Source organism: Notolepis coatsorum (assembly GCF_963971535.1).
Source record: "Notolepis coatsorum genome assembly, chromosome: 13".
NCBI lineage: Eukaryota > Metazoa > Chordata > Actinopteri > Aulopiformes > Paralepididae > Notolepis > Notolepis coatsorum.
The window spans coordinates 122,230,398-122,257,594 of record NC_140177.1 but is presented as its reverse complement, the minus strand read 5'-3'; the positions used below and the strand labels follow the sequence as shown (position 1 = coordinate 122,257,594).

Here is a 27,197-nt window from a genome sequence, read left to right as displayed (position 1 = left end):
TCACTCTCTCTCTATACGTTCAATTATTTTAAGTAGCCAAACGTTACACTATAAAAATCATTATATAATAAAATATAATCAAGTCTCACGCGACTCCCTCTACATACTCTGGCAATACCTGGCCAGGGAACTCCTGGGTCCTAGTGTCGCCCATGTTACATGTATATGGCGTGTCAAAAGAGACTCTTTGGTTTTTGCTTTGTTTGTGTTAATAAAATTGCATTTATCTATAGTCCTAATTCTGTCACTGTTTGATGTCACAAAGAAGGGTGGATCCGAAAGCTGTCTACAACATTTGTAACAGGTGATGAAAAAGTCAACAAATAATTAACAAACTATTAGACATTTGTTAATGATGAATAGTCTTCACTTTAGATTAGGGCACGCAATAGCATCTGCAAATGATTTATAGATGTTTTTATTAATGAAAAGACAAGTCTGGTAATTGCTTTGTGTCTGTATTCATAAAAGCCAGATCGTTCATAACAGGTGAGTAAAAAGTCCAGAAATAATAAACAAACTGTATTAGAAATTTGTTAATGATGAATAGTCTTCACTTTAGATTAGGGCATTATAATTATTATAGTTACCTTATAAATAAAACAATAGCCTATTGTGTCTCTACTCTACTAAGTAACGCACCCACAGCTACTCCAACTACTGCACCTAATGTTACAGCTGCTCCAACCGCTACTTCACCACCAATTAATGCAACTTCACCACCAGTCAACACAACATCACCACCAGTCAACACAACTTCACCACCAGTCAACACAACATCACCACCAGTCAACACAACATCACCACCAGTCAACACAACATCACCACCTGTCAACACAACATCACCACCAGTCAATACAACTGTAGCCCCTGGCCTACAACTACAACTGTAGTCTCGCGAGAGGTGCAGAAATGGGATGTGGCGTCAGAGGAGACGCTCCAAGCTGCGCTTGAGTGCACAGACTGGGGTGTGTTCCGCGACACAGATAACATTAATGTCTACACGGAGACAGTGCTGGACTTTGTTCGTACTTTGGTGGAAGAAACAATCCCCACTACCACAATTAAAGTTTACCCAAATCAAAAACCCTGGGTAGACAAATCCGTCCGTGAAGCTCTGAAAGCATGCACCAAAGCATACAACGATGGCCTGGTGGCAGGCAACATGAATGACCACAAGGTGGCGCGATACAACGTAAGGAGGACAGTAATAGAGGCAAAACGGCGCTACAGGGATAAAATTGAACTCCAGTTTGAACAGGCTGACTCCAGAGCTATGTGGCAGGGGCTCAAAACGATGACAGACTACAAAGGCACCTCCCTCAAACTGAACAGTGACATCTCCTTAGCAAATGACCTCAATACCATCTATGCGAGGTTTGATGCTGGTAATAACAACACCAGCCCACAAGCCACGGCAATGGGGGGGGGGGGGGGGTCTGCTGCTGATGAAGACTCAGTGTTCAGGGTAACAGAGCATGAGGTGAGGCGGACCTTTAAAAAAGTGAATATCAGGAAGGCAGCAGGACCGGATGGCATCCCCGGCCGCATCCTAAAAGTCTGTGCCGACCAACTGGCCCCGGTATTCACTGACAGTCCTTAGAACAGGCTGTCATCCCCACCTGCCTGAAGAAGTCCACTATTATCCCTGTACCCAAAAAATCCAAGCCTGCTTGCCTCAACGACTACCGCCCTGTAGCTCTCACCTCCATAGCCATGAAGTGCTTTGAGAAGCTAGTAAAGGGCTACATCTGCTCCTCCCTCCCCATCAACATGGACCCCCTGCAATTTGCATACCGCCCCAACAGGTCCACGGAGGACGCCATAGTCCATGTGCTGCACACAGCAGCATCACACCTGAACAAGAGGAAGGGGAACTATGTGAGAATGCTATTCATCGACTACAGCTCGGCATTCAATACCATAGTCCCCTCCAAACTCATAGCCAAGCTCAGGGACCTGGGCTTGAACTATGACCTCTGCCAGTGGGTCTTGGACTTCCTGACGGGCAGACCCCAGGTGGTGAGAGCAGGCAACTGCACCTCCTCATCCATCACCCTCAACATAGGGGCCCCCCAGAGCTGTGTTCTGAGTCCCCTCCTCTACTCCCTGTACACACACGACTGTGTGGCTCAGCGGAGTAGCAATACAATCATCAAATTTGCTGACGACACAGTGGTGGTGGGCCTGATCTCTGCAAACGACGAGAGGGCCTACCTGGAAGAGGTCAAGGTCCTGGCGGGATGGTGCCAGGAAAACAGCCTCTCCCTGAACGTCAGCAAAACAAAGGAGATGATTGTGGACTTCAGGAGGTCGGGGGTCAAGGACTACAGCCCCCTCAGCATCGACGGGGCACCGGTTGAGAGAGTGAACAGCTTTAAGTACCTCGGAGCCTATATATCCGAGGACTTGACATGGACCACACACATTGACAGTGTTGTGAAGAAGGCACGACAACGCCTCTACTTCCTCAGGCGCCTAAGGAAGTTCCAAGTCAGTCAGAAGATCCTTAAGAACTTCTACTCATGTACAATAGAGAGCATCCTGACTGGCAACATCACCTCCTGGTTTGGGAATAGCACTGCACAAGACCGAAGCAGACTACAAAGAGTGACACGTTCAGCCGAACGCACAATTGGAGGGGGGCTCCCCACCCTCCAGAACATTTACAACAAGCGGTGCAGGGGCAAGGCTAAGAGAATCATTAAGGACTCCAGTCACCCGAACAACTGCCTCTTTGAACTGCTGCGGTCAGGCAAACGATACCGGAGTCTCAAGGCGAGCACAGAAAGACTCAGAAGAAGCTTCTATCCCCAGGCCATCAGGCTGCTCAACGAACAATGAACACTACACAACAACCATCAAACGCACATAGCACACACATCCACACGCACACACTCACTTTAAACAAACACACTGTAGCACCCACTCCCCACACTTTATAGCACACACTCACTTTAAACAAACACACTGTAGCACCCACTCCCCACACTTTATATTTATTGATAAAGGATTGCACTACAACTCGTACACCTTACTGTAAATTGTACCTAAATTGTACCTCATCCCATTCTGCTTGCACTATATAGTATTGTATATTAGTACACTGCATAGTATTGTATATTATATGGTAACTCAGTTACGTCTATTCTGCATCGAGCATTGTACATATGTCTATACTGAACACTGTGAGCAGGGGCGGGGCTAGGGGGTGGCTACTTGGGCTCAAGCCCCGAATGTATTCTGAAAAGGCCCGAATCTATTCATAAAAAAAAAAAAAAAAAAAGATTTACAATTCATCATTGTTACATGAAAATATGTTTGCACCAGATTTAGCAGAGGCTAATTTCCATCTGTGGTCTATCCAGCTGCTAACTGTATTTGAGTGAGTTAAGTCTTGGTGTTATGGTAGACTCAGACCTAAGCTTTAAATCACAATCAACAAGTTGACAAAAACTTAATTCTTCCACCTTAGAAACATAGCTAAAGTACGGCCATTTATAAATCAAAAGGACGCTGAAAACCAGATCCATGCCTTTATCTCAAGCCAACTCGACTACTGTAATGCACTCCTTACCGGCCTCCCGAAAAAATACAATGATAACTATTTTATTGCAATGCACTATTGCATTATTTTATTCTATTTTACTAACTATTTTATTGCACTGCACTATTTTACTTTGTATCAGTGAATCATAGACGCCTGGCCATAAGAGCATTCGGAGCATCTCTGCTCTCCCACTATTGAACTTGGGGGAGCAAAGGTATGATCTTGCTCCACCACTTTTTGATTATATGAAAAATATGATATATCCCCCCCCAATATATAAATCTAACCATAACTATGTTATGGTTAACTGAGTTTTATAGTGAAAAGAGCAGCTTTATTGGTCAAGATTGAAGGCTCTATATTGCAGGAAATTGCACGTACAGGTTCATTAAATTAAAAAAAAAATCTGCCGTGGAGGGGGTCGGGCCTGACCCCCTCCAAACCACCCCTTGCCTGCCCAAAAAAAAAAAAAATGAAAAATAAAGGGCACCTATCTGGGCTAAGCCCCGGATCTCCTACAATCCTAAATCCGCCTCATTTTCTACTTCTAATTTACATGCTATACTATGTTATTTGATACTTATCTTGTCTAGCACAGTCTCTGGAGCGTAACAGTAAGAAGCATTTTGTATGAAAGTATTCTGTACTTCTGTATGACAACTATTAAAGAAACTTGAAACTTGAACACCACCAGAAGTGACCCAAGCCCCAGCCACTGAAGCAGCGTTGACCTCTCCTGCGCTTTCATTAGTCTTCAGTCTTCACCAAACTTTCCAAACTGAGCTCACCAATAGCAGCTCAGCTGAGTTCCAGGCATTAGCAAACCAAGTGACTTCACAGGTAACAACCAATACTATTTTAGTACATTTTACCATAATAGTTTTCATCGTTTCTGTAAATGTAGTATTACTTTAGTGTTTGTTATACCTAATAACCTGGATATTTTTTGCAGATTGATCAGGTGTATCTAAATCAATATGGGTCCAGCTTCACTCAAACCATTGTCAACAGCTTCAGGTCAGTACAATAACTGTATATTTGGAGGATACCAAAGGTATACAAATGAAAGCAATTGTGAACTTTCAAAGGAATGAGAAAATCATTCCTGTCATGTTTGATATTTTCAGTGATGGATCTGTTGTGGTGGATTCTACGCTGGTATTCAACAACATAAGCTCAGTTCCTGCATTCAGTGATGCAGCCCAAACACTGCGAAATGCCATCTTCTATCCTGGTTTTACTCTTTCTATCAATCTATCCTCTATTGTGGTCACAAGTAAGGAAATGTTCTAAATCGACTCCAAATGCCTATCATATAGTAAATATATTGATTTTAATTGCTACCATACAAATATGTATTTATGGCATGTAAACATTAGCCTATTGTGTCTCTACAAGTACTACTAAAGCATACTATACTGCTTATACAACAACTGTTGCCGTTACTCCACCATCTACCACTATTGCTGATACTACGCGTGTTCCTTTCTTCCCTATCCAGTCAACCACCCCACAACTACTACTGCTTATACAACAACTGTTGCTGCTACTCCACCATCTATCACTATTGCTGATACTACGCTTGTTGCCATTCCTGGTACCACTACTACTGTTTTATATACACACAGCTGCCTCTATGCCTGTATGTCAGACAGACTGAAACAGCTCTGCCCCAGGTGTCTTATAACGGTAACATTTAACTGACCTCTATGACCAAATTAGTTTGAAAGAAAATGCTGCAATAACTTTGATAACTTGTCATCACTTTTAATCTGTTCATTGTGTATTTTGTTATTGCTTTTACTATTATGTTGGATTGTGTTGTAAGTACTGTGTTTTACTTTGAATGCTTCTGTTCTAGGTGTATGGTCGGTCTTATAACATCTTGCCAAAAGGACTACAGTTGCGAAATAGCCAGCTAGCTAAAACTGACACATTTAAAGAAATGTTTATTAATGTGTAGGCCTACTGTCCTTTTTAAATAAACTGAAACTGAGCTTTCAATTGCATGTATAAATAGTATGACAAATAAATACTAAAGTCGTCTGAACATGCATGAAATCAGCTATTTCTATGGAGAGAATCCTCCAATCAATGATGTAACTGGGATGTAAAATCTGGGTTTGCGAGAACCCTCACACCCAAATGAGGAGGTTTTATTTCTGGTTCAGGCCTTCAGGCAATGCTAGAGGCATAGCCTACTGAACCGAGACCAGCGGTCGATGTACTGGTCGTGTTTTGAACAATCTGCACAGTTTCAAACGGGAAGCACACGGGATCCAGGAAGGTTTTAATCCATCTCACAACATGCAAACAAAGGTTTAACCATCCACAACAGAATACTGCACTTCTCATGTATTTCTGGTGCTTGTTTCTTCTCTCAGACCGACACAAAGTCCTGGAACTATTTTGTTTCTTGAAGAAGCCAGTGTATTACTACACACTTAGACTATCTAGCTAGCTAGTTCCAAGATGTTGCATCGGTCTGAGAGAGGAAGCAAGTATCGGATATACATGGATATACATTCATGGACTGTAGTAATTCTGTTGTTGAATCAAGTTGGAGAGACAGAGGTGGTACATCGTGAAGCCTTTCTAAATAACGTTATATATGGACAACATTATCTCCTTTCTTCCCTATCCAGTCAACCACCCCACAACTACTACTGCTTATACAACAACTGTTGCCGCTACTCCACCATCTACCACTATTGCTGATACTACGCATGTTGCCATTCCTGGTACCACTACAACCCACGGTAATGGAATACTAATATTCTGTTTTATATACACACAGCTGCCTCTATGCCTGTATGTCAGACAGACTGAAACAGCTCTGCCCCAGGTGTCTTATAACGGTAACATTTAACTGACCTCCATGACCAAATTAGTTTGAAAGAAAATGCTGCAATAACTTTGATAACTTGTCATCACTTTTAATCTGTTCATTGTGTATTTTGTTATTGCTTTTACTATTATGTTGGATTGTGTTGTAAATACTGTGTTTTACTTTGAATGCTTCTGTTCTAGGTGTATGGTCGGTCTTATGACATCTTGCCAAAAGGACTACAGTTGCGAATTAGCCAGCTAGCTAAAACTGACACATTTAAAGAAATGTTTATTAGTGTGTAGGCCTACTGTCCTTTTTAAATAAACTGAAACTGAGCTTTCAATTGCATGTATAAATAGTATGACAAATAAATACTAAAGTTGTCTGAACATGCATGAAATCAGCAATTTCTATGGAGAGAACCCTCCAATCAATGATGTAACTGGGATGTAAGATCTGGGTTTGCGAGAACTCTCACACCCAAATGAGGAGGTTTTATTTCTGGTTCAGGCCTTCAGGCAATGCTAGAGGCATAGCCTACTGAACCGAGACCAGCGGTCGATGTACTGGTCGTGTTTTGAACAATCTGCACAGCTTCAAACGGAAGCACACGGGATCCAGGAAGGTTTTAATCCATCTCACAACATGCAAACAAAGGTTTAACCATCCACAACAGAATACTGCACTTCTCATGTATTTCTGGTGCTTGTTTCTTCTCTCAGACCGACACAAAGTCCTGGAACTATTTTGTTTCTTGAAGAAGCCAGTGTATTACTACACACTTAGACTATCTAGCTAGCTAGTTCCAAGATGTTGCATCGGTCTGAGAGAGGAAGCAAGTATCGGATATACATGGATATACATTCATGGACTGTAGTAATTCTGTTGTTGAATCAAGTTGGAGAGACAGAGGTGGTACATCGTGAAGCCTTTCTAAATAACGTTATATATGGACAACATTATCTCCTTTCTTCCCTATCCAGTCAACCACCCCACAACTACTACTGCTTATACAACAACTGTTGCTGCTACTCCACCATCTACCACTATTGCTGATACTACGCATGTTGCCATTCCTGGTACCACTACAACCCACGGTAATGGAATACTAATATTCTGTTTTATATACACACAGCTGCCTCTATGCCTGTATGTCAGACAGACTGAAACAGCTCTGCCCCAGGTGTCTTATAACGGTAACATTTAACTGACCTCCATGACCAAATTAGTTTGAAAGAAAATGCTGCAATAACTTTGATAACTTGTGATCACTTTTAATCTGTTCATTGTGTATTTTGTTATTGCTTTTACTATTATGTTGGATTGTGTTGTATACTGTGTTTTACTTTGAATGCTTCTGTTCTAGGTGTATGGTCGGTCTTATAACATCTTGCCAAAAGGACTACAGTTGTGAATTAGCCAGCTAGCTAAAACTGACACATTTAAAGAAATGTTTATTAGTGTGTAGGCCTACTGTCCTTTTTAAATAAACTGAAACTGAGCTTTCAATTGCATGTATAAATAGTATGACAAATAAATACTAAAGTCGTCTGAACATTGGACCCTCCAATCAATGATGTAACTGGGATGTAAAATCTGGGTTTTGCGAGAACTCTCACACCCAAATGAGGAGGTTTTATTTCTGGTTCAGGCCTTCAGGCAATGCTAGAGGCATAGCCTACTGAACCGAGACCAGCGGTCGATGTACTGGTCGTGTTTTGAACAATCTGCACAGCTTCAAACGGGAAGCACACGGGATCCAGGAAGGTTTTAATCCATCTCACAACATGCAAACAAAGGTTTAACCATCCACAACAGAATACTGCACTTCTCATGTATTTCTGGGGCTTGTTTCTTCTCTCAGACCGACACAAAGTCCTGGAACTATTTTGTTTCTTGAAGAAGCCAGTGTATTACTACACACTTAGGCTATCTAGCTAGCTAGTTCCAAGATGTTGCATGGGTCTGAGAGAGGAAGCAAGTATCGGATATACATGGATATACATTCTTTTTTTTTTAATCCACTTTTTCTCCCATTTTCTATATTTTCTCCCATCCCAATTTCGTATCATCCAATTCAACCCTCCCCTGTCACGGACGCTGTTTCTTGCCTCCCACAAGCCGGCTGCAATGTGGACTAAGTCATACATAGCACAAGTCCCCTCCGGTACTTGAGGTAACAGCAGTCGCATCTTTTCACCTGCGCAGCTCGATCTCTCAGTGGCGAGGAGTAACGTGTGGGAGGCTCACGCTGCCCCCGACACTTCCTGATTCTACTGCGCAGGCGCACCAACCGACCTGTAGGAGTCGCTGTCCACAACGCCCGATCCCCACCCATCAGTTTCCCACCCCCTAATACGGCCAATGTGTATTAGTACGGACGACCAGCTAAACTGAAAGCAAATGTGGAGCACTGGGCTCGAACTGACGAGCCCAGCGTCTCCAGCATTTCATGGCGAGCGCCTTGCCCACTACGCCACGTAGCCGCTCACATGGATATACATTCATGGACTGTAGTAATTCTGTTGTTGAATCAAGTTGGAGAGACAGAGGTGGTACATCGTGAAGCCTTTCTAAATAACGTTATATATGGACAACATTATCTCCTTTCTTCCCTATCCAGTCAACCACCCCACAACTACTACTGCTTATACAACAACTGTTGCCGCTACTCCACCATCTACCACTATTGCTGATACTACGCTTGTTGCCATTCCTGGTACCACTACAACCCACGGTAATGGAATACTAATATTCTGTTTTATATACACACAGCTGCCTCTATGCCTGTATGTCAGACAGACTGAAACAGCTCTGCCCCAGGTGTCTTATAACGGTAACATTTAACTGACCTCCATGACCAAATTAGTTTGAAAGAAAATGCTGCAATAACTTTGATAACTTGTGATCACTTTTAATCTGTTCATTGTGTATTTTGTTATTGCTTTTACTATTATGTTGGATTGTGTTGTAAATACTGTGTTTTACTTTGAATGCTTCTGTTCTAGGTGTATGGTCGGTCTTATGACATCTTGCCAAAAGGACTACAGTTGCGAATTAGCCAGCTAGCTAAAACTGACACATTTAAAGAAATGTTTATTAATGTGTAGGCCTACTGTCCTTTTTAAATAAACTGAAACTGAGCTTTCAATTGCATGTATAAATAGTATGACAAATAAATACTAAAGTCGTCTGAACATGCATGAAATCAGCAATTTCTATGGAGAGAACCCTCCAATCAATGATGTAACTGGGATGTAAAATCTGGGTTTACGTGAACTCTCACACCCAAATGAGGAGGTTTTATTTCTGGTTCAGGCCTTCAGGCAATGCTAGAGGCATAGCCTACTGAACCGAGACCAGCGGTCGATGTTCTGGTCGTGTTTTGAACAATCTGCACAGCTTCAAACGGGAAGCACACGGGATCCAGGAAGGTTTTAATCCATCTCACAACATGCAAACAAAGGTTTAACCATCCACAACAGAATACTGCACTTCTCATGTATTTCTGGTGCTTGTTTCTTCTCTCAGACCGACACAAAGTCCTGGAACTATTTTGTTTCTTGAAGAAGCCAGTGTATTACTACACACTTAGGCTATCTAGCTAGCTAGTTCCAAGATGTTGCATCGGTCTGAGAGAGGAAGCAAGTATCGGATATACATGGATATACATTCATGGACTGTAGTAATTCTGTTGTTGAATCAAGTTGGAGAGACAGAGGTGGTACATCGTGAAGCCTTTCTTAATAACGTTATATATGGACAACATTATCTCCTTTCTTCCCTATCCAGTCAACCACCCCACAACTACTACTGCTTATACAACAACTGTTGCCGCTACTCCACCATCTACCACTATTGCTGATACTACGCATGTTGCCATTCCTGGTACCACTACAACCCACGGTAATGGAATACTAATATTCTGTTTTATATACACACAGCTGCCTCTATGCCTGTATGTCAGACAGACTGAAACAGCTCTGCCCCAGGTGTCTTATAACGGTAACATTTAACTGACCTCCATGACCAAATTAGTTTGAAAGAAAATGCTGCAATAACTTTGATAACTTGTGATCACTTTTAATCTGTTCATTGTGTATTTTGTTATTGCTTTTACTATTATGTTGGATTGTGTTGTAAATACTGTGTTTTACTTTGAATGCTTCTGTTCTAGGTGTATGGTCGGTCTTATGACATCTTGCCAAAAGGACTACAGTTGCGAATTAGCCAGCTAGCTAAAACTGACACATTTAAAGAAATGTTTATTAATGTGTAGGCCTACTGTCCTTTTTAAATAAACTGAAACTGAGCTTTCAATTGCATGTATAAATAGTATGACAAATAAATACTAAAGTCGTCTTAACATGCATGAAATCAGCAATTTCTATGGAGAGAACCCTCCAATCAATGATGTAACTGGGATGTTAAATCTGGGTTTACGTGAACTCTCACACCCAAATGAGGAGGTTTTATTTCTGGTTCAGGCCTTCAGGCAATGCTAGAGGCATAGCCTACTGAACCGAGACCAGCGGTCGATGTTCTGGTCGTGTTTTGAACAATCTGCACAGCTTCAAACGGGAAGCACACGGGATCCAGGAAGGTTTTAATCCATCTCACAACATGCAAACAAAGGTTTAACCATCCACAACAGAATACTGCACTTCTCATGTATGTCTGGTGCTTGCTTCTTCTCTCAGACCGACACAAAGTCCTGGAACTATTTTGTTTCTTGAAGAAGCCAGTGTATTACTACACACTTAGGCTATCTAGCTAGCTAGTTCCAAGATGTTGCATCGGTCTGAGAGAGGAAGCAAGTATCGGATATACATGGATATACATTCATGGACTGTAGTAATTCTGTTGTTGAATCAAGTTGGAGAGACAGAGGTGGTACATCGTGAAGCCTTTCTAAATAACGTTATATATGGACAACATTATCTCCTTTCTTCCCTATCCAGTCAACCACCCCACAACTACTACTGCTTATACAACAACTGTTGCCGCTACTCCACCATCTACCACTATTGCTGATACTACGCTTGTTGCCATTCCTGGTACCACTACAACCCACGGTAATGGAATACTAATATTCTGTTTTATATACACACAGCTGCCTCTATGCCTGTATGTCAGACAGACTGAAACAGCTCTGCCCCAGGTGTCTTATAACGGTAACATTTAACTGACCTCCATGACCAAATTAGGCTGAAAGAAAATGCTGCAATAACTTTGATAACTTGTGATCACTTTTAATCTGTTCATTGTGTATTTTGTTATTGCTTTTACTATTATGTTGGATTGTGTTGTATACTGTGTTTTACTTTGAATGCTTCTGTTCTAGGTGTATGGTCGGTCTTATAACATCTTGCCAAAAGGACTACAGTTGTGAATTAGCCAGCTAGCTAAAACTGACACATTTAAAGAAATGTTTATTAGTGTGTAGGCCTACTGTCCTTTTTAAATAAACTGAAACTGAGCGTTCAATTGCATGTATAAATAGTATGACAAATAAATACTAAAGTCGTCTGAACATGCATGAAATCAGCAATTTCTATGGAGAGAACCCTCCAATCAATGATGTAACTGGGATGTAAAATCTGGGTTTACGTGAACTCTCACACCCAAATGAGGAGGTTTTATTTCTGGTTCAGGCCTTCAGGCAATGCTAGAGGCATAGCCTACTGAACCGAGACCAGCGGTCGATGTACTGGTCGTGTTTTGAACAATCTGCACAGCTTCAAACGGGAAGCACACGGGATCCAGGAAGGTTTTAATCCATCTCACAACATGCAAACAAAGGTTTAACCATCCACAACAGAATACTGCACTTCTCATGTATTTCTGGTGCTTGTTTCTTCTCTCAGACCGACACAAAGTCCTGGAACTATTTTGTTTCTTGAAGAAGCCAGTGTATTACTACACACATAGACTATCTAGCTAGCTAGTTCCAAGATGTTGCATCGGTCTGAGAGAGGAAGGAAGTATCGGATATACATGGATATACATTCATGGACTGTAGTAATTCTGTTGTTGAATCAAGTTGGAGAGACAGAGGTGGTACATCGTGAAGCCTTTCTAAATAACGTTATATATGGACAACATTATCTCCTTTCTTCCCTATCCAGTCAACCACCCCACAACTACTACTGCTTATACAACAACTGTTGCTGCTACTCCACCATCTACCACTATTGCTGATACTACGCTTGTTGCCATTCCTGGTACCACTACACCCCACGGTAATGGAATACTAATATTCAGTTTTATATACACACAGCTGCCTCTATGCCTGTATGTCAGACAGACTGAAACAGCTCTGCCCCAGGTGTCTTATAACGGTAACATTTAACTGACCTCCATGACCAAATTAGTTTGAAAGAAAATGCTGCAATAACTTTCAATTGCATGTATAAATAGTATGACAAATAACCAAATACTAAACTTGTCTGAACATGCATGAAATCAGAGATTTCTATGGAGAGAACCCTCCAATCAATAATGTAACTGGGATGTAAAATCTGGGTTTGCGTGAACTCTCCCACCCAAATGAGGACGTTTTAGTTCTGGTTCAGGCCTTCAGGCAATGCTAGAGGCATAGCTTACTGAACCGAGACCAGCGGTCGATGTTCTGGTCGTGTTTTGAAAAATCCGTGCAGGAACGTTTTAACCCACCCCACAACATGCAAACAAAGGTTTTAACCATCCACAACAGAATACTGCACTTCTCATGCATTTCTGGTGCTTGCTTCTTCTCTCAGACCGACACAAAGTCCTGGAATTATTTTGTTTCTTGAAGAAGCCAATGTATTACTACACACTAGCTAGCTAGTTCCAAGATGTTGCGTAGGTCTGAGAGAGGAATCAAGGATCAGATATGCATTGTATTCATGGACATTATATTGCACTGTAGTAATTCTGTTGTTGAATCAAGTTGGAGAGATAGAGGTGGTACATCTTATAGCCATTGTAATTAACGTTATATATGGAAAATATTCTCTCCTTTACATCCCCAAAGAAAGAAAACAGTGTGCGGGTACCGCAGGATGTCAATCAAACGTCATCCAATTGATGACGTTGTCGATTGGTAGAGTACTTTCTCAGCGCAATCCATGTTCTGCTTAGGGTGACCAAACCCTCAGCTCGGAACTAGGCAGAATCTGTACCTGGCTCGCTGATAACAAACTATCATTATACCTGGGTAAAACGTCCATTCTCTTCAGTTCAAATAACAAACTCGGCAAGACCGACGGCTTCTCAGTTACAGTGGGTGACAATATTGTCACAAGGAAAGATGAAATTACATACCTGGGTTCCATCCTAGAGGCAAATCTTTCCTGTGACAAAATGGCATCCAATGTAATCAAAAAAGTCAACCAACAAACTAGATTCCTGTACCGGATCTCCTCTCTGGTAAACAAGAATACCGTGAAGACTATGGCAGGAGCACTCATTCAAGGGTACTACGACTATGCTTGCACCTCATGGTACCAAAGCACCTCAAAGGCGCTAAAAACTAAATTACAAACATCAAAAAACAAACTGACTACTGACTACTACTGCTTGACCTTACTCCTAGAACTCACCTCACCTATTACGTTACCATTGACTGAAGGAATGCTCGTTGTCTTGTCAATGCAACATAATAAGGAGACGGTAGCCAAAGTAACCAACAAAAGATATTTAATTAATATTTACCATGGTTTTGTGATAAAAAGTAACATAAAATAATGACAAACAAAACACAGAACGGTACAAACAGGATCAGCCACTCACACAGGGAAGAACAGAACATGAGGGGATGATGAGACAAGACACACCTGGGTTGATTACGAATGGATACACCTGGGAGGAAAATGATATGGACTACAAGACTAGAACAGGGAACTACAACTAGACATAACACATCACACACTGGGAACACCTGATCAGGGTACAAACATAAGGGTTTACCCCCACACGTAACATCACTCCTGCCCACTTTGACAACCTAGGATGGCTTAGAGTAGATGACAGAGGGGACTTCCGGTATGGTGAGTGTTACAAAGGGTCAGATTAAACCGAATATATATATTTATTGCCTGAGATCCCATGTATAATATTTGTATATCGTTTGATATTCCCTGTGTATTCCTTGTACAATATACACTGAATATCCCTTTAGTCTACAGGACAGACCATAATATTTCGTTCCCCTATTGGAAGCGATCCCCTGGCGCCAGGTACCGAGTAAAGCCTTACCCCCTCGAGCTGACTTGAAAGCTACCGCCGGGACTTGCCCAGGCATGCCCGCTTTCGCCCACGGCTACGAGACCGAGAGGCGACAGAAATGAGATAGGTACTATTTGTTCACGGTACATATATATATAGCGCGGCGAATACAGAAGCCCCCTTGCAGTTCCTTTTCAGTTCGCCTTCAGTTCAGTCTGGTTCAGTTACCGAGTAAAGCCTTACCCACTACGCAACGTGCGGTACAGCAGGGCTCGTATCGCCCCAAGATAGTCTCGTGTTATCCTAATACCTTTGTTCAAGGTACCGTTCGCTATTTACTAGTAAAAGCCTTCATTACGAGTCAAAGACCACGTGAAGTGAGTAATTGTGCGTCTATACAGAGCACTTATAGCCGCGTGCAAATAGGAGAGACCAACGTCAAGTTCAACTCTGAACCACCGCGCACTACTGCGCAACACGGAGGATTTACCCCGCCAGCAGAGCCACTTTCCGGCAAGGATTATTCTTCAGTGCTTTGACTGTGGCGGCTGGAGCAGAACCGTCTGCCCGCTGCTGCTGTGGGATCTACACATCTACCGTGAGGACCTCCACTCGAGCCCGTCTCTGCCGGAGCAGAGACTCCACGGCTCTCACCTACACGGCGCGCATCCTGGGACCAGGTTGCCTATCCCCGCTGCTCCAGGGGTGATATTGCCCCCGTGAACCATTGACTTGCATAGAGCTTTGGCCCCCTCTGCTGGCTTACAACCGGTAGTACACCCTTTCCCAGAAGATCCCTAGATAATTCCTTAATATGCACTATTGATTTACCTGCACATTCTATTTGCCTTATAAGCGCAATCTAAGCAAAGTATATGATGTAACCTAATATCCCTTTTATGTAATAAATATTCTAACCGAGTATTCTGTGTGGAAAACCGTGTTATTGTTGGAGTGTTCTAACCTAATAATACTTATGTACAGTATTGGCCAGAAGTACATAGACGGTAGTGATTAATGATATCAGTACTTGATTAATACAGTCAGGGAATTGTACCCCTCAGTTACAGTGAGCATGGCGTAAGATGTGCTTTCCCTCTCTCCCTCATGTTTTTTTTAAATTCCATGTTTTAAGACTCCAAACCTTCACAGTTCTTTTTATATACAAGTAGCGATACAGCTAACTAACTATTTGGCTTCACAAATATGACATCTAAGATTCCAAAACCAAAAAGGGGCGATGTTCAGAGAGAAGAGGAAACGGACAACGTTGTTAGCAAGGCCTGGCTAGCTACCCTGCTTGAAAACCACAATCACTTCCGAGTTTAAAAAAGCCATTGCCACTCTGGAAAATAAACTTGACCAAATTCAATCGGACATGGCCGACAACAGACAGCGGGTCAAGTCCCTGGAGGAGAATGCGGAATTTGTAAGCGAGAGAATGGCGTCGCTGGAAGCTACATGTGCCTAACTGAATGCTAGCCATGCTAGGCTAAAAGCTAAAGCTGAGGACCTCGAAGCTCGAGGGCGGCGGAACAATCTCCGGATCATTGGACTACTAGAACAAATTGAGGGCCCAAGACCAACATCCTTCTTCGCCACCCTTTTATCCCAGGTTTTGGGGGCATAAATCCTCCCTACCCCTCCAGAATTGGACCGCGCACACAGGTCGCTAGCAGCTAAACCGAAGCTAGGTGAAAGGCCTAGGCCCGTTATCGTCAGGTTCCATAACTATCAAACCCAAGAACGGGTGATCCGGGAGGCCAGAAAGAGAAGGGCAGAGATGCTGTACAACGGTCAACAAATTGCTTTCTTTGAGGATTATACCCCGGCTGTGTTGGAACAGCGAGCACCGTACCGTGAGGTAATGGCACAACTTTACAAACGTGGGCTTAGGCCTAGCCTTCAATACCCAGTCAAACTGATGATTACGGAGGAGAACGGGGACAGATTACGCTTGGTGACTGTGGGTCAAATTACAGACTTTGGTTGGATTACATTGCTTAGTCACAATAGACTGGCCACCTATACTGCCCTGTCAAGGCAGACCGCAGTAACTTCAAAAAAGTTAAACTGAGAAAAATGGCTTTAAAGTTTTTTGACTTGCCATCCAAAATGTGTTATAGGTAGATAGATGATAGTACCCAGATTTAACATGTATTAATGAAGTAATCTTTAGGCATACAAAAATATGACATAATTATTTTAATTAACCGCCAAAAAGCAGATACTGCACTCTGCTGCACAGTTCCCTTAAATAATTATACAGGTAATGTACAGGCAAAGTGCAGTAACTTCAAATACAATGTTGTTTTCCCTCCAGCTTTCATAACTTAACCTAGCCATTTTATTTGGATCATCATCATTCCAATATATTCAGGTGTTAAATTTCATTTTCAAAATGGCTAGGTTAAGTTATGAAAGCTGGAGGGAAAACAACATTGTATTTGAAGTTACTGCACTTTGCATGTACATTACCTGTATAATTATTTAAGGGAACTGTGCAGCAGAGTGCAGTATCTGCTTTTTGGGGGTTAATTAAAATAATTATGTCATATTTTTGTATGCCTAAAGATTACTTCATTAATACATGTTAAATCTGGGTACTATCATCTATCTACCTATAACACATTTTGGATGGCAAGTCAAAAAACTTTAAAGCCATTTTTCACTGTTTGGAAGTTACTGCGGCCTGCCTGGTTTTTGAGTGTGATTTTGTAGTTACTGCAGTTTTTAAAACCCCATATCTCCAAAACTGCGCGACATTAACATCTGAAACTTGGTCACAAGATAAAACATTTATTGACAAGTTCAATTTCACTCATAACTCAATTTTGACTTTTTTTGAGTTACTGCGGTCTGCCTTGACAGGGCAGTATACTTCAGAAGGGTAATATTATTAATGTCAATTAGATTGCAACTAACAGTCAAGGTGGTTAAAATTACATGCAAGTACAGAAACAAGACAAAAAAAAAAGTCTATAATAATATTTTAACCGTATACAGTGTATATCCAGCGAAATTAACAATTATACAAATGCTTATATAGGACATACCCCTAATACCTATTTTCTAAAACCCTACACACATATGCTCCAGCTCGAACCCCCCCCTCCCGGACCCCTCCTTGGATAGTACCTCCATTATCCCTCACTCCTAACCAGACACTACCATTATAAGCTAGCTTTTATTCTCTCCACCACTTCTACCCACATTGACATTTTGGATTCGTTGAGACCCAGAATTCTTGCTGTAGATATTTCTTGATATATCACATCGAGATATGTAAGAGACCAAACTTTACGGCAAATTTTTTCCGGTTGAAACCAGCGTGATGCGATCAGTTTTTTAGCTACTGTGATAACCGATAAGACCAATCTCTTTAGCTGTGGATTTACTGCAAACTCAAAAACATCATTCAAAAGCAATACAGAGGGGTGTACTGGTATATTCCAAGATACGAGTTTTGATAATTGATGGGTCACATCTTTCCAGAATGCCTTAACTGGTGGGGAGTCCCAATACATGTGCATAAATGTCCCTTCGTCTCCATTTGTACATTGGGAGCATTTTGAGTCCTGTTTCAGGCCCATTCTGTTCAGTCTTATAGGAGTCAAGTATGTCCTGTGAATATAGTTAAGATTGATTTGTTGATGGTCCGGGTTCCTTGATGTAAGACGGACATTTGCCCATGCTTCTTGCCAATCAAAGTCACTTTCCAGGTCTGGAATATCCCTCCTCCAGACAGTGTCTAGTTGAAGGGTTTCATACGAGGACGTTAGTAATTGATAATAAAAACCTGATACAAAACCTCCCAATGTTTCTCTTTCATAGAAAAATTTGTGGTATCTGTGGTGTTCAACTGGTATGTGTAATGGAACACTGTGAGACTTCAAACATAGGCGTAACTGTATGTAAAAAAGCCATGTGGACTCGGTGAGGTTAAACTTTGTGCATATTTCTCCATAACTACAGAAGCCCTGGTTATTAAAAATATCCCCTAATGAGTGTATGCCTTGCTCTTCCCATATAGGGAATCTTATAGGACGTTTTCCCATTAAGAGTGCATTGTTATTGAATATGGGAGTGTGATTATGCCATTTTTGAGGGTTAGGATATTTTTTGTGTGTTTCCCGCCATGTTCGGATTGCATGGGTAATTATGGGGCCAAATTTCCGTTCACAGTGCTTGATTGGAAGTTTAGTGTGTGCTATGTCCTTCAGTCTCTGTGGGGCTACTATGTTTTCTTCCAATTCTCTCCAAGATACCAAAGCCTGGGGATCAAACCATATTGTCAATGGTCTTAATGTGAAAGCCTTAAAATATTGTACAAAATCTGGAACTGCCATGCCACCGTCTGCTTTATTTCTCTGTGAGGTGGATCTTTTTATGCGAGGTGGTTTGTTATTCCAAATAAATTTGTATGTGGAGGAGTGTAATCTTTTCCAGTAGCCCTCTGGAGGGGGTAACGGTAGCATTGAGCTGATGAAGTTGATTCTTGGTAATACATCCATCTTAACTATTGATACCCTTGCCTGTACTGAGTTTTTAAGTTTTGCCCACCTGTCCAGGTCGTCTTTGATTTTGTTCTGTATTTTTGTGTAATTGTGCTTCACCGTTTGTCTTATGGTGGGAAATATTTCCACACCCAAGCATCTAAAATGTTTTACCATGGGTATCGCACCTGGGAGGGTTGTGTCTTTTTTTGCATGGATGTTAAGTGGAAGGAAAGCCGACTTCGGCCAATTTATTTTAAATCCCGATAAATCACCAAAGTTCTCTATCAACTTGAGTAGATGAGGCAATGTGGTGTTGGGGCTTTGCATGAACAATATTACGTCGTCCGCATATAAACTAATTTTATGTTGTGTGCCCTTGATTACGATTGGTTCTATGTATTGGGCTAAAGGCTCCAATGATAGATCGAATAGTCCGGGACTAAGAGGGCAACCCTGTCTGGCTGAGCGTGATACCGGAAAGATTTCGGAGATGAATGTGCCTGTTGTAATCATGGCCGATGGGTCCTTGTATAATACTTTAATCATATCAATGAATCCTTTTCCTAACCCCATCCTTTCTAATACTGCCCATAGAAACGACCATTCCAGCCTGTCAAATGCTTTCATAGCATCCAGGGATAGCATCGCCTTAGGTGTGGTGTCCTCTTTGTCTGCATCTAGTACGTGCAGTATTCGTCTTATGTTATCATTGATCAGGCGACCTCTTATGAAGCCAGTTTGGTCCGGATGAACTAAAGACGTCATATGCTTTTGCAATCTGATGGCTAATACCTTAGAGTACAGTTTGACATCGGTTCCGAGGAGGCTTAAAGGTCTGTAACTACCGCACTCGGTGGGGTCTTTGTCTTTTTTGAGAAGGACTGAAATGAGTGCGATATTGTGGTGTTTATGGAAGCTCCCCTCCTTGACTGAGTATAAGATCATAATAAGGGTCCAAATATGTCCCAACAAGAAAGGTACATTTCTGATGGGATACCGTCTCTTCCAGGAGCCTTACCATTTTTCATTTAGGATATGGCCTTCTTGAGTTCCTCTAATGTGATCGGTGCTTCTAACTGTTTAGCGTCGTCCTCCGAAAGTTTAGGGAGAATAATTTGATTAAGATATGTGTCCAATTTGTTTTGATCAAAGGTCGTTTCTGAATTATATAAGTCGGAGTAGAATTCTTTGAATGTATCGTTTATTATTTTGGGGTCTGTTACAAGTACTTGTTGTTTTCTAATGGCAGTTATATCTGCAAATTTTGCATTAATTCTTAATCGCATGGCTAATAGGTGACTAGGTTTAGAACCTTGGAAATACTGCTGTTGTCTTGTGCTGCGTATTTGCATTTCCGATTTTTGTCTGTATATTGCATTGATCTCTGTTTTTAGAACGTTAACTTGATTTTCTAGTCTAGTTGAGTTGTTGTATTTTAAAGAATTAAATAACGTTGAGTAAAGCGTTTCCAGTTCAGACAGTTTTGTGTATTGATTTTTGCGCAATATGGAGGAAAATATATCCGTGAAATCCTTGATCATACCCTTTACCGACATCCATATTATTCTGGGGTCTTGCACCGCGTTTGCATTCTCCCGTAGGAATACTGTGAGAGCTTCTTTGAGTTGTGTAATGAAATCCTTGTTGTTAAGCAGCATAGTGTTAAAACGCCATCTTGGGGCCCGGGAAGATAGTATACCAAATGTTGCTTTTAGGATTAAATAACAGTGATCTGAAAGCGCATTGGGTATCATTTCCACTTCATATTTATCAAATAGTCTCGGGGATGCAAAGACATAATCAATTCTGGATAATGTGTTATGTCTCGCCGATCGACAGGAGTACTTTCGGGTCGTGGGATTAAGTGAACGCCATAAATCAATTACCCCTGTAGTCTTTGACCAATCTTTTAATGCTTTAGATGAATTTTTTTGTTCGCTGGAAAAGGCGAGGTAAGATTTGTCCATCCTTGGATTCCAAATGGCATTAAAATCCGCACCTATTATAAATGAGTACTCGGGATGGTTTAACATTTCATCGGTTAGTGAAGTGAAGAAACCCACTTCGTACAAATTTGGGGCATATACCGCTGCCAACGCTATTTTCCTGTTATTATGTACAATCCTAGCTATAGTTATACGCCCCTCAGCATCCGACCATACCCCTTTTAATTCGATATTTAATTTACGTCTGACGACTATGGCTACACCTCGAGTTCTCGTACCAAAAGAAGAGTGACTAATATTATGGTATGTGTTATCCGCTAACGTATCTATGTCTTCCTCTAAAATGTGCGTTTCGCTTAGTAGAGCCACGTCCACATGTTCTTTTTTCATCAGTGTGAGCACGCTTTTGCGTTTGTGTTGTTTGTTTATCCCACCAGTGTTCCATATCATTATATTCAAACTAGCCATAATCTATGCATGTTTTTGTGTAGTTTTTGGTAATGCTTCTGGAGTGCGAAGCTACAATAGATGTACATCCAATTATTGAGGTCCCGTTGAGAGCCGAGCTTAAAAACATATATATATACAAATAAAAATCCCCTATTTTCCCCTCACCCAGAGAGCCGTACAGGCTTGTGTTCCAAAAACACATCCTCCGCGTATGACTTTCTCCCTTAGTCCACCGGATTGCCCAAACTGAGCATTGTAATCCTAATCTTCCTATGCTAATTGCCATAGGATCTAACATTTGCATTCTAATACAATAGAATGTCGCTTTTGGTCTTGCACCTTCCCTTACTGTAATGAAATATTGTGAAAAATGAAAAAAAAAAGAGAATAAACTTTCATCGACATATTCATTTGAACCCTCTACTAACATATGTAGGAAACATCAGGAAAAAGGAAAAGATTGTAGAGAAATATTGACACCTTAATGTGAAGAACAATGGAAAAGAACAATGTAAGATAAAAGAAAGAGAGAAAAAATAGAGATAATAAAAAAAAGATAAAGATAAGGAGTGAGAGATAGAATAATACTCAACGTAACGGGTAATGGAGGTTTTATATACATGTTTCAGTAGGTACTCAGGGTACTGACTGAACCGACTCAAGTTGTACACGCTTCTTTTTACTTTTTACAGGTTTCCAAACTACCAAATGTAGCTAACCAAATTACTTTTCTATACATATTTTAGGTACACATTGATGTCCCTGATTCCTGTAACCCTTGTAACTGCGTAAACCTCTTAATTATTATTATTTTATTCTTTAATTTTGAAAAATTAGCGCCTCTTTCTCAACTTTCTCAAGGTTTCACAATTGTTATGTCCCTTGTCTGCATGATAGCAGGGGCTAAAGACGTTCTCTTCAAGCTGTTATAGGTTGGAAGCAAACTTTGCTTATGCTCACTAAATTATAAGTTAACCTAGGCACACTGAAGCGCCTCAGTATACTTGTGCACTCTTAACTTTTTATGGGCCACACTCCTGAGTGAAAGCCATCAGTAGCACTTTTACGTCTATGCTCTGGTGGATGAGCCCCAAGTCGTGTTGCTAGTATCTTAAATTTTTATTTTTATTTTAAATTTGTTCATTCTTTTTTTGTTTTTTTGTTGTTTGAATGTTCTTTAAACACAGTTTAAAATGTATCCATAACTATATTGGAGACTGTTTACAATGAACGGGAGAGGGAGAAAATAGGAGTGAGGATGAAGTCTCCACCGGAAGGAGCGTATCCAGAGAGATACAAAGGTTGTTACTGTTCTCCTAGGGACCAAGGTCTGTACCCCCGGGTGAGTATGTTTGTGTATGGATGTGTGGGTGCATGTGTGTGCGTCAACCCCCCCCCCTACTCCCTTTTTTCTTTATCCCCCTCTACCTTTCTCCCTTCTTCCACTATCTCATCTTTTCAACTCAGGTATATATACACTTAGCAGATCATGGCAGTCTCTGGCAGAAACATCCGCTTCGTCTCGTGGAATGTCAAAGTGATGAATAACTCTATCAAAGCAAACAAGGTACTGAAACACCTACGACATCTCAATGGTGACCTGTTACGACAGAGACAGGTAGGTTCCAGTTGTGGAGTAAAGGCAGAGAGGGTTGTTTACTTGTTAACGGTGGTTCTCTTTATTTGTAGAACGGTACACCTAGAGTAATAGCAACAGATAGTAACACTGACGCAGGGCGTCTAGGAGAGAAGATAATAATGATAACAATAATGACAGCAACATCCAGTGTCTGCAGTACCGCCGTGTACTCTGCAGGAGAATGAGAAGATCCAAAAACTGAAAGTAGAGAGACAGGGGTTTAAGTACGACCACATTCCTGACATACCAAGCGTTCCAACGTGACAACCAATCAGGAGACCCAAACAATAAGTGACAAGTGACAGGGAGATAAGTGACAGGGAAGCCCAGTGACAGGTGTCAGAATGGTGGGTGGTTCTCAGGTGTGCCAGAGAACCCAAGCGTTACAGTGACCTTTGTTTTTTACAAGAGACACACATCTGCACCTCAGATATCCCCCGCATCAAGAGAGCATTGATGGGACACATTTTCCATTCTAAATTCTCTGCAAAAGCCAGGCGAGCTGCAATTATTATACATAGGGATGTACCCTTCGAACCTTCCACCATTTTAACTGATCCTGACGGACGATATGATATAGTTTCGGGCAGACTACAGAACACTCCTGTGGTTCTGGCCTCAATATATGCACCGAATTGGGACAATGATCAATTTATATCTAACTTATTTTCCTCGATACCTAACCTTAATGATCACCACATAATTATCGGAGGGGACTTTAACCAGGTCCAAAACATAGAACTTGACAGATCGTCTGATAGACATACTACCATCTCCAAAGCAGCTAACATCTTAAAATATCACATGGAGTAGCTGGGCCTTATAGACCCGTGGAGAACAACATTTCCTACTGATACATTTTTCTCCTTCTTTTCCCATGTCCACCACACATATTCAAGTTTCAAGTTCAAGTTTCAAGTTTCTTTAATAGTTGTCATACAGAAGTACAAAATACTTTTATACAAAATGCTTCTTTCTGTTACACTCCAGATACTGTGCTAGACAAAGATAAGTGTGAAATAAAATAAGTATAGCAAGTAAAAGTAAAAAATATAAGTCACGTATGTAGACGCAAGTGTTCAGTATGTACATATGTACAATGTTCAGTGCAGGATAGCAGTAACTGAGTTACCATACAATATACTATGCAATATACTGATATACAATATACTATATAGTGCATAGCAGAAATGGGATGAGGTACAATTTAGGTACAATTTACAGTAAGGTGTCCTGAGGTATGGGTTGTAGTGCAAATTATTTGCCAATAAATATAAAGTGTGTCTAGGTGTTCTAAAGTGTGTAGAGTGGGTGCTGCAGTGGGTTGATTGTTTAAAGTGAGTGTGTGCGTGTGGATGTGTGTGCTGTGGGTGCATTTTATGGTTGTTGCATAGTGTTATTGTTCGTTGAGCAACCTGATGGCCTGGGGATAGAAGCTTCTTCTGAGTCTTTCTGTGCTTGCCATGAGACTCCGGTATCACTTGCCTGACCATAGCAGTTCAAAGAGGCAGTTGTTTGGGTGGCTGGAGTCCTTGATAATTCTCTTAGCCTTACCCCTGCACCGCTTGTTGTAAATGTTCTGGAGAGTGGGAAGCCCCCCTCCAATTGTGCGTTCGGCTGAACGGGCCACTCTCTGTAGTCTGCTACAGTCTTGTGCGGTGCTATTCCCAAACCAGGAGGTGATATTGCCAGTCAGGATGCTCTCTATTGTACATGAGTAGAAGTTCTTAAGGATCTATTCGAGGATAGATTTATTTTTACTGGATAAAAAAGTACTACATAATGTAATCTCTATTAAGTACCATAGTATAGTAATTTCCGATCATGCCCCGGCATCCGTTGAAATTAAGCGCGCGTTCACACCTACCCTGTTTGGTCCACTTTAAGTGGACCATGGTCCCATTAGATCAATAGTCCGTTTTGTTTGTACAGGGGTGAACACAAACCGAACTATTTTGAGGACCAAACAACCAAACCATGGTCCTCTTGAAAAGTTGGGACTCGGTTCGTTTCAAAGTGGACCATGGTGCGTTTGCTGTTGGTGTGAACGCGATCGAACTTTATATAGTACCTAATCTAGAGCAAATGAGTGACAGACGCCTAGTGGCGGCTGGCGCGCGACCCAACTTGACAGCGCCAAGTGACAGCTTGCGCGCGACCCAACTCAAATGAATGACAGGCGCGCGGACAGTCTCTCTCTTTCTCTCTCTCTCTCTCTCTCTCTCTCTCTCTCTCTCTCTCTCTCTCTCTCTCTCTCTCTCTCTCTCTCTCTCTCTCTCCTCTCTAGACTGGCGCCTCGCGCGGACAGTCTCTCTCTCTCTCTCTCTCTCTCTCTCTCTCTCTCTCTCTCTCTCTCTCTCTCTCTCTCTCTCTCTCTCTCTCTCTCGTCGACTTGCGCCGCGCTCGTAATGACAGTTGCTGTCGGCAACTGTTTACGTTTGTGAGTGCTATAGTCCAATAGATGAACGACTTGGCGACTGTATGTCCTTTGTTTACAAATTAGATCCGCACCAAAAAGGGTAGTGTGAACGCAGACCAAAATCAAACAATGTATCACTTTCACATTTGGTCCACCAGAAAGTCCGGACAATCCGCGGACTTTCAGGTGTGAACACGCCCTAACTTCCCCCAGGGTAGACCACCCTCTAAATTTTGGAGATTCAACTCCCACTTACTATCTGAACCTGAATTTAAGGATTTCATCAATTCACAAATAAAAATCTTCTTTGAGATAAACGACACACCTGGAATTAACAGCGACATACTCTGGGAGGCCTTTAATGCATATCTCTGCGGACAGGCTATCTCCTTTACCTCTCATTTTAGGAAGCAGGAACAATCCAAATTAACAGGTATATCAGATGAGATCATCCAGTACTCGTCCAAACCCACACCTGCTCTATATAAAAAACTACTCCAGCTTCAATCACAATATGATCTGCTCTCAACTAGTAAGATCGAGAAACTACTCCTACACACCAAACAATGTTTTTTCGAGCAAGGGGACAAGGCAGGAAAATTGCTTGCGTACCAAGCACGAGTGGCGAGTGCCTCCAGACTGATCCCTAGAATAAAATCCCACTTAGGTGTCACTACAACAGACCCTACGGACATCTCTGAAATTTTCGGACTATTATTCTAAACTTTACACGTCGGAGTCTTCCCAGCAGGACTGGGATCGCCCGAACCCCCTCTTACATACCCTCAAGTAAATAAAAGGGAAGCCGAAGAGTTGGGCATGCTTATAACCATCTCTGAAATGACTGAGGCAATTAAATCTTTACAAAGTGGAAAATCACCCGGGCCAGATGGCTATACTACAGAATTTTATAAAACGTACTCCATGTTGATTGCCCCTTTTCTACTGAGAGTATATAACGACTCCCTTCTAAAGGGCCAAATGTCACCCACGCTATCAGAAGCGTCATTATCCCTGTTGCTCAAAAAAGATGAAGACCCTCTCCTCTGTCGCAGTTACAGACCAATCTCCCTCCTTAATGTGGATTGTAAAATACTGGCTAAGGTCCTGTCGTGCCGTCTCCAGAAGGTGGTTCCATTCCTGATAGACCCGGATCAGACTGGTTTCATCATGGACAGGCAGTCCTTCTTCAACACCAGAAGGCTGTTAAATATCTTTTTCACAACCACGACTGGCGCACCAGAAATGGAACTCTCCTTAGATTCTGAGAAAGCGTTTGACAGAGTGGAATGGAGATACCTGTTCCATACACTTGAGAAATTCGGTCTGGGCCCGGGTTTTATTTCATGGATAAAACTTCTATACTCGTCCCCGGTGGCCTCGGTTAATGTAAATGGTATCAAGTCGGGCCAGTTCCCGCTTTATCGTGGCACCCGTCAAGGATGTCCGCTTTCTCCCTTACTCTACTTGCTCGCCGCAGAACCGTTAGCCATATGGCTTCGCAATGAGGACAGATTTGAGGGGATCGAGAGGTTCGGTCTGGTTCATAAACTCTCATTATATGCCGATGATCTCCTACTCTATGTCTCCAATCCGTCATCGTCCATCCCTGTTATCCTAAACATTCTAGAACAGCATAGGCAGCTCTCTGGG

At 41.8% G+C, this 27,197-nt stretch overlaps 1 protein-coding gene across 4 annotated transcripts in view; it reads left to right on the top strand.

The window, feature by feature from the left end:
* LOC311239724 (uncharacterized protein) overlaps positions 1–27,197 on the top strand; it is a 104,195-nt gene that overhangs the window by 10,848 nt on the left and 66,150 nt on the right. The window contains exons 4-13 of one of the 4 annotated variants that reach the window (XM_084328138.1): positions 4,245–4,390; positions 4,503–4,567; positions 4,678–4,826; positions 5,052–5,147; positions 6,196–6,309; positions 7,364–7,477; positions 9,004–9,117; positions 10,173–10,286; positions 11,342–11,455; positions 12,509–12,622. In XM_084328138.1, the coding sequence (XP_084184264.1) occupies positions 4,245–4,390; positions 4,503–4,567; positions 4,678–4,826; positions 5,052–5,147; positions 6,196–6,309; positions 7,364–7,477; positions 9,004–9,117; positions 10,173–10,286; positions 11,342–11,455; positions 12,509–12,622 (1,140 nt within the window). The remainder of the gene's footprint in view (positions 1–4,244; positions 4,391–4,502; positions 4,568–4,677; positions 4,827–5,051; positions 5,148–6,195; positions 6,310–7,363; positions 7,478–9,003; positions 9,118–10,172; positions 10,287–11,341; positions 11,456–12,508; positions 12,623–27,197) is intronic. The other 3 variants (XM_084328139.1, XM_084328140.1, XM_084328141.1) reach the window with 3 other exon arrangements.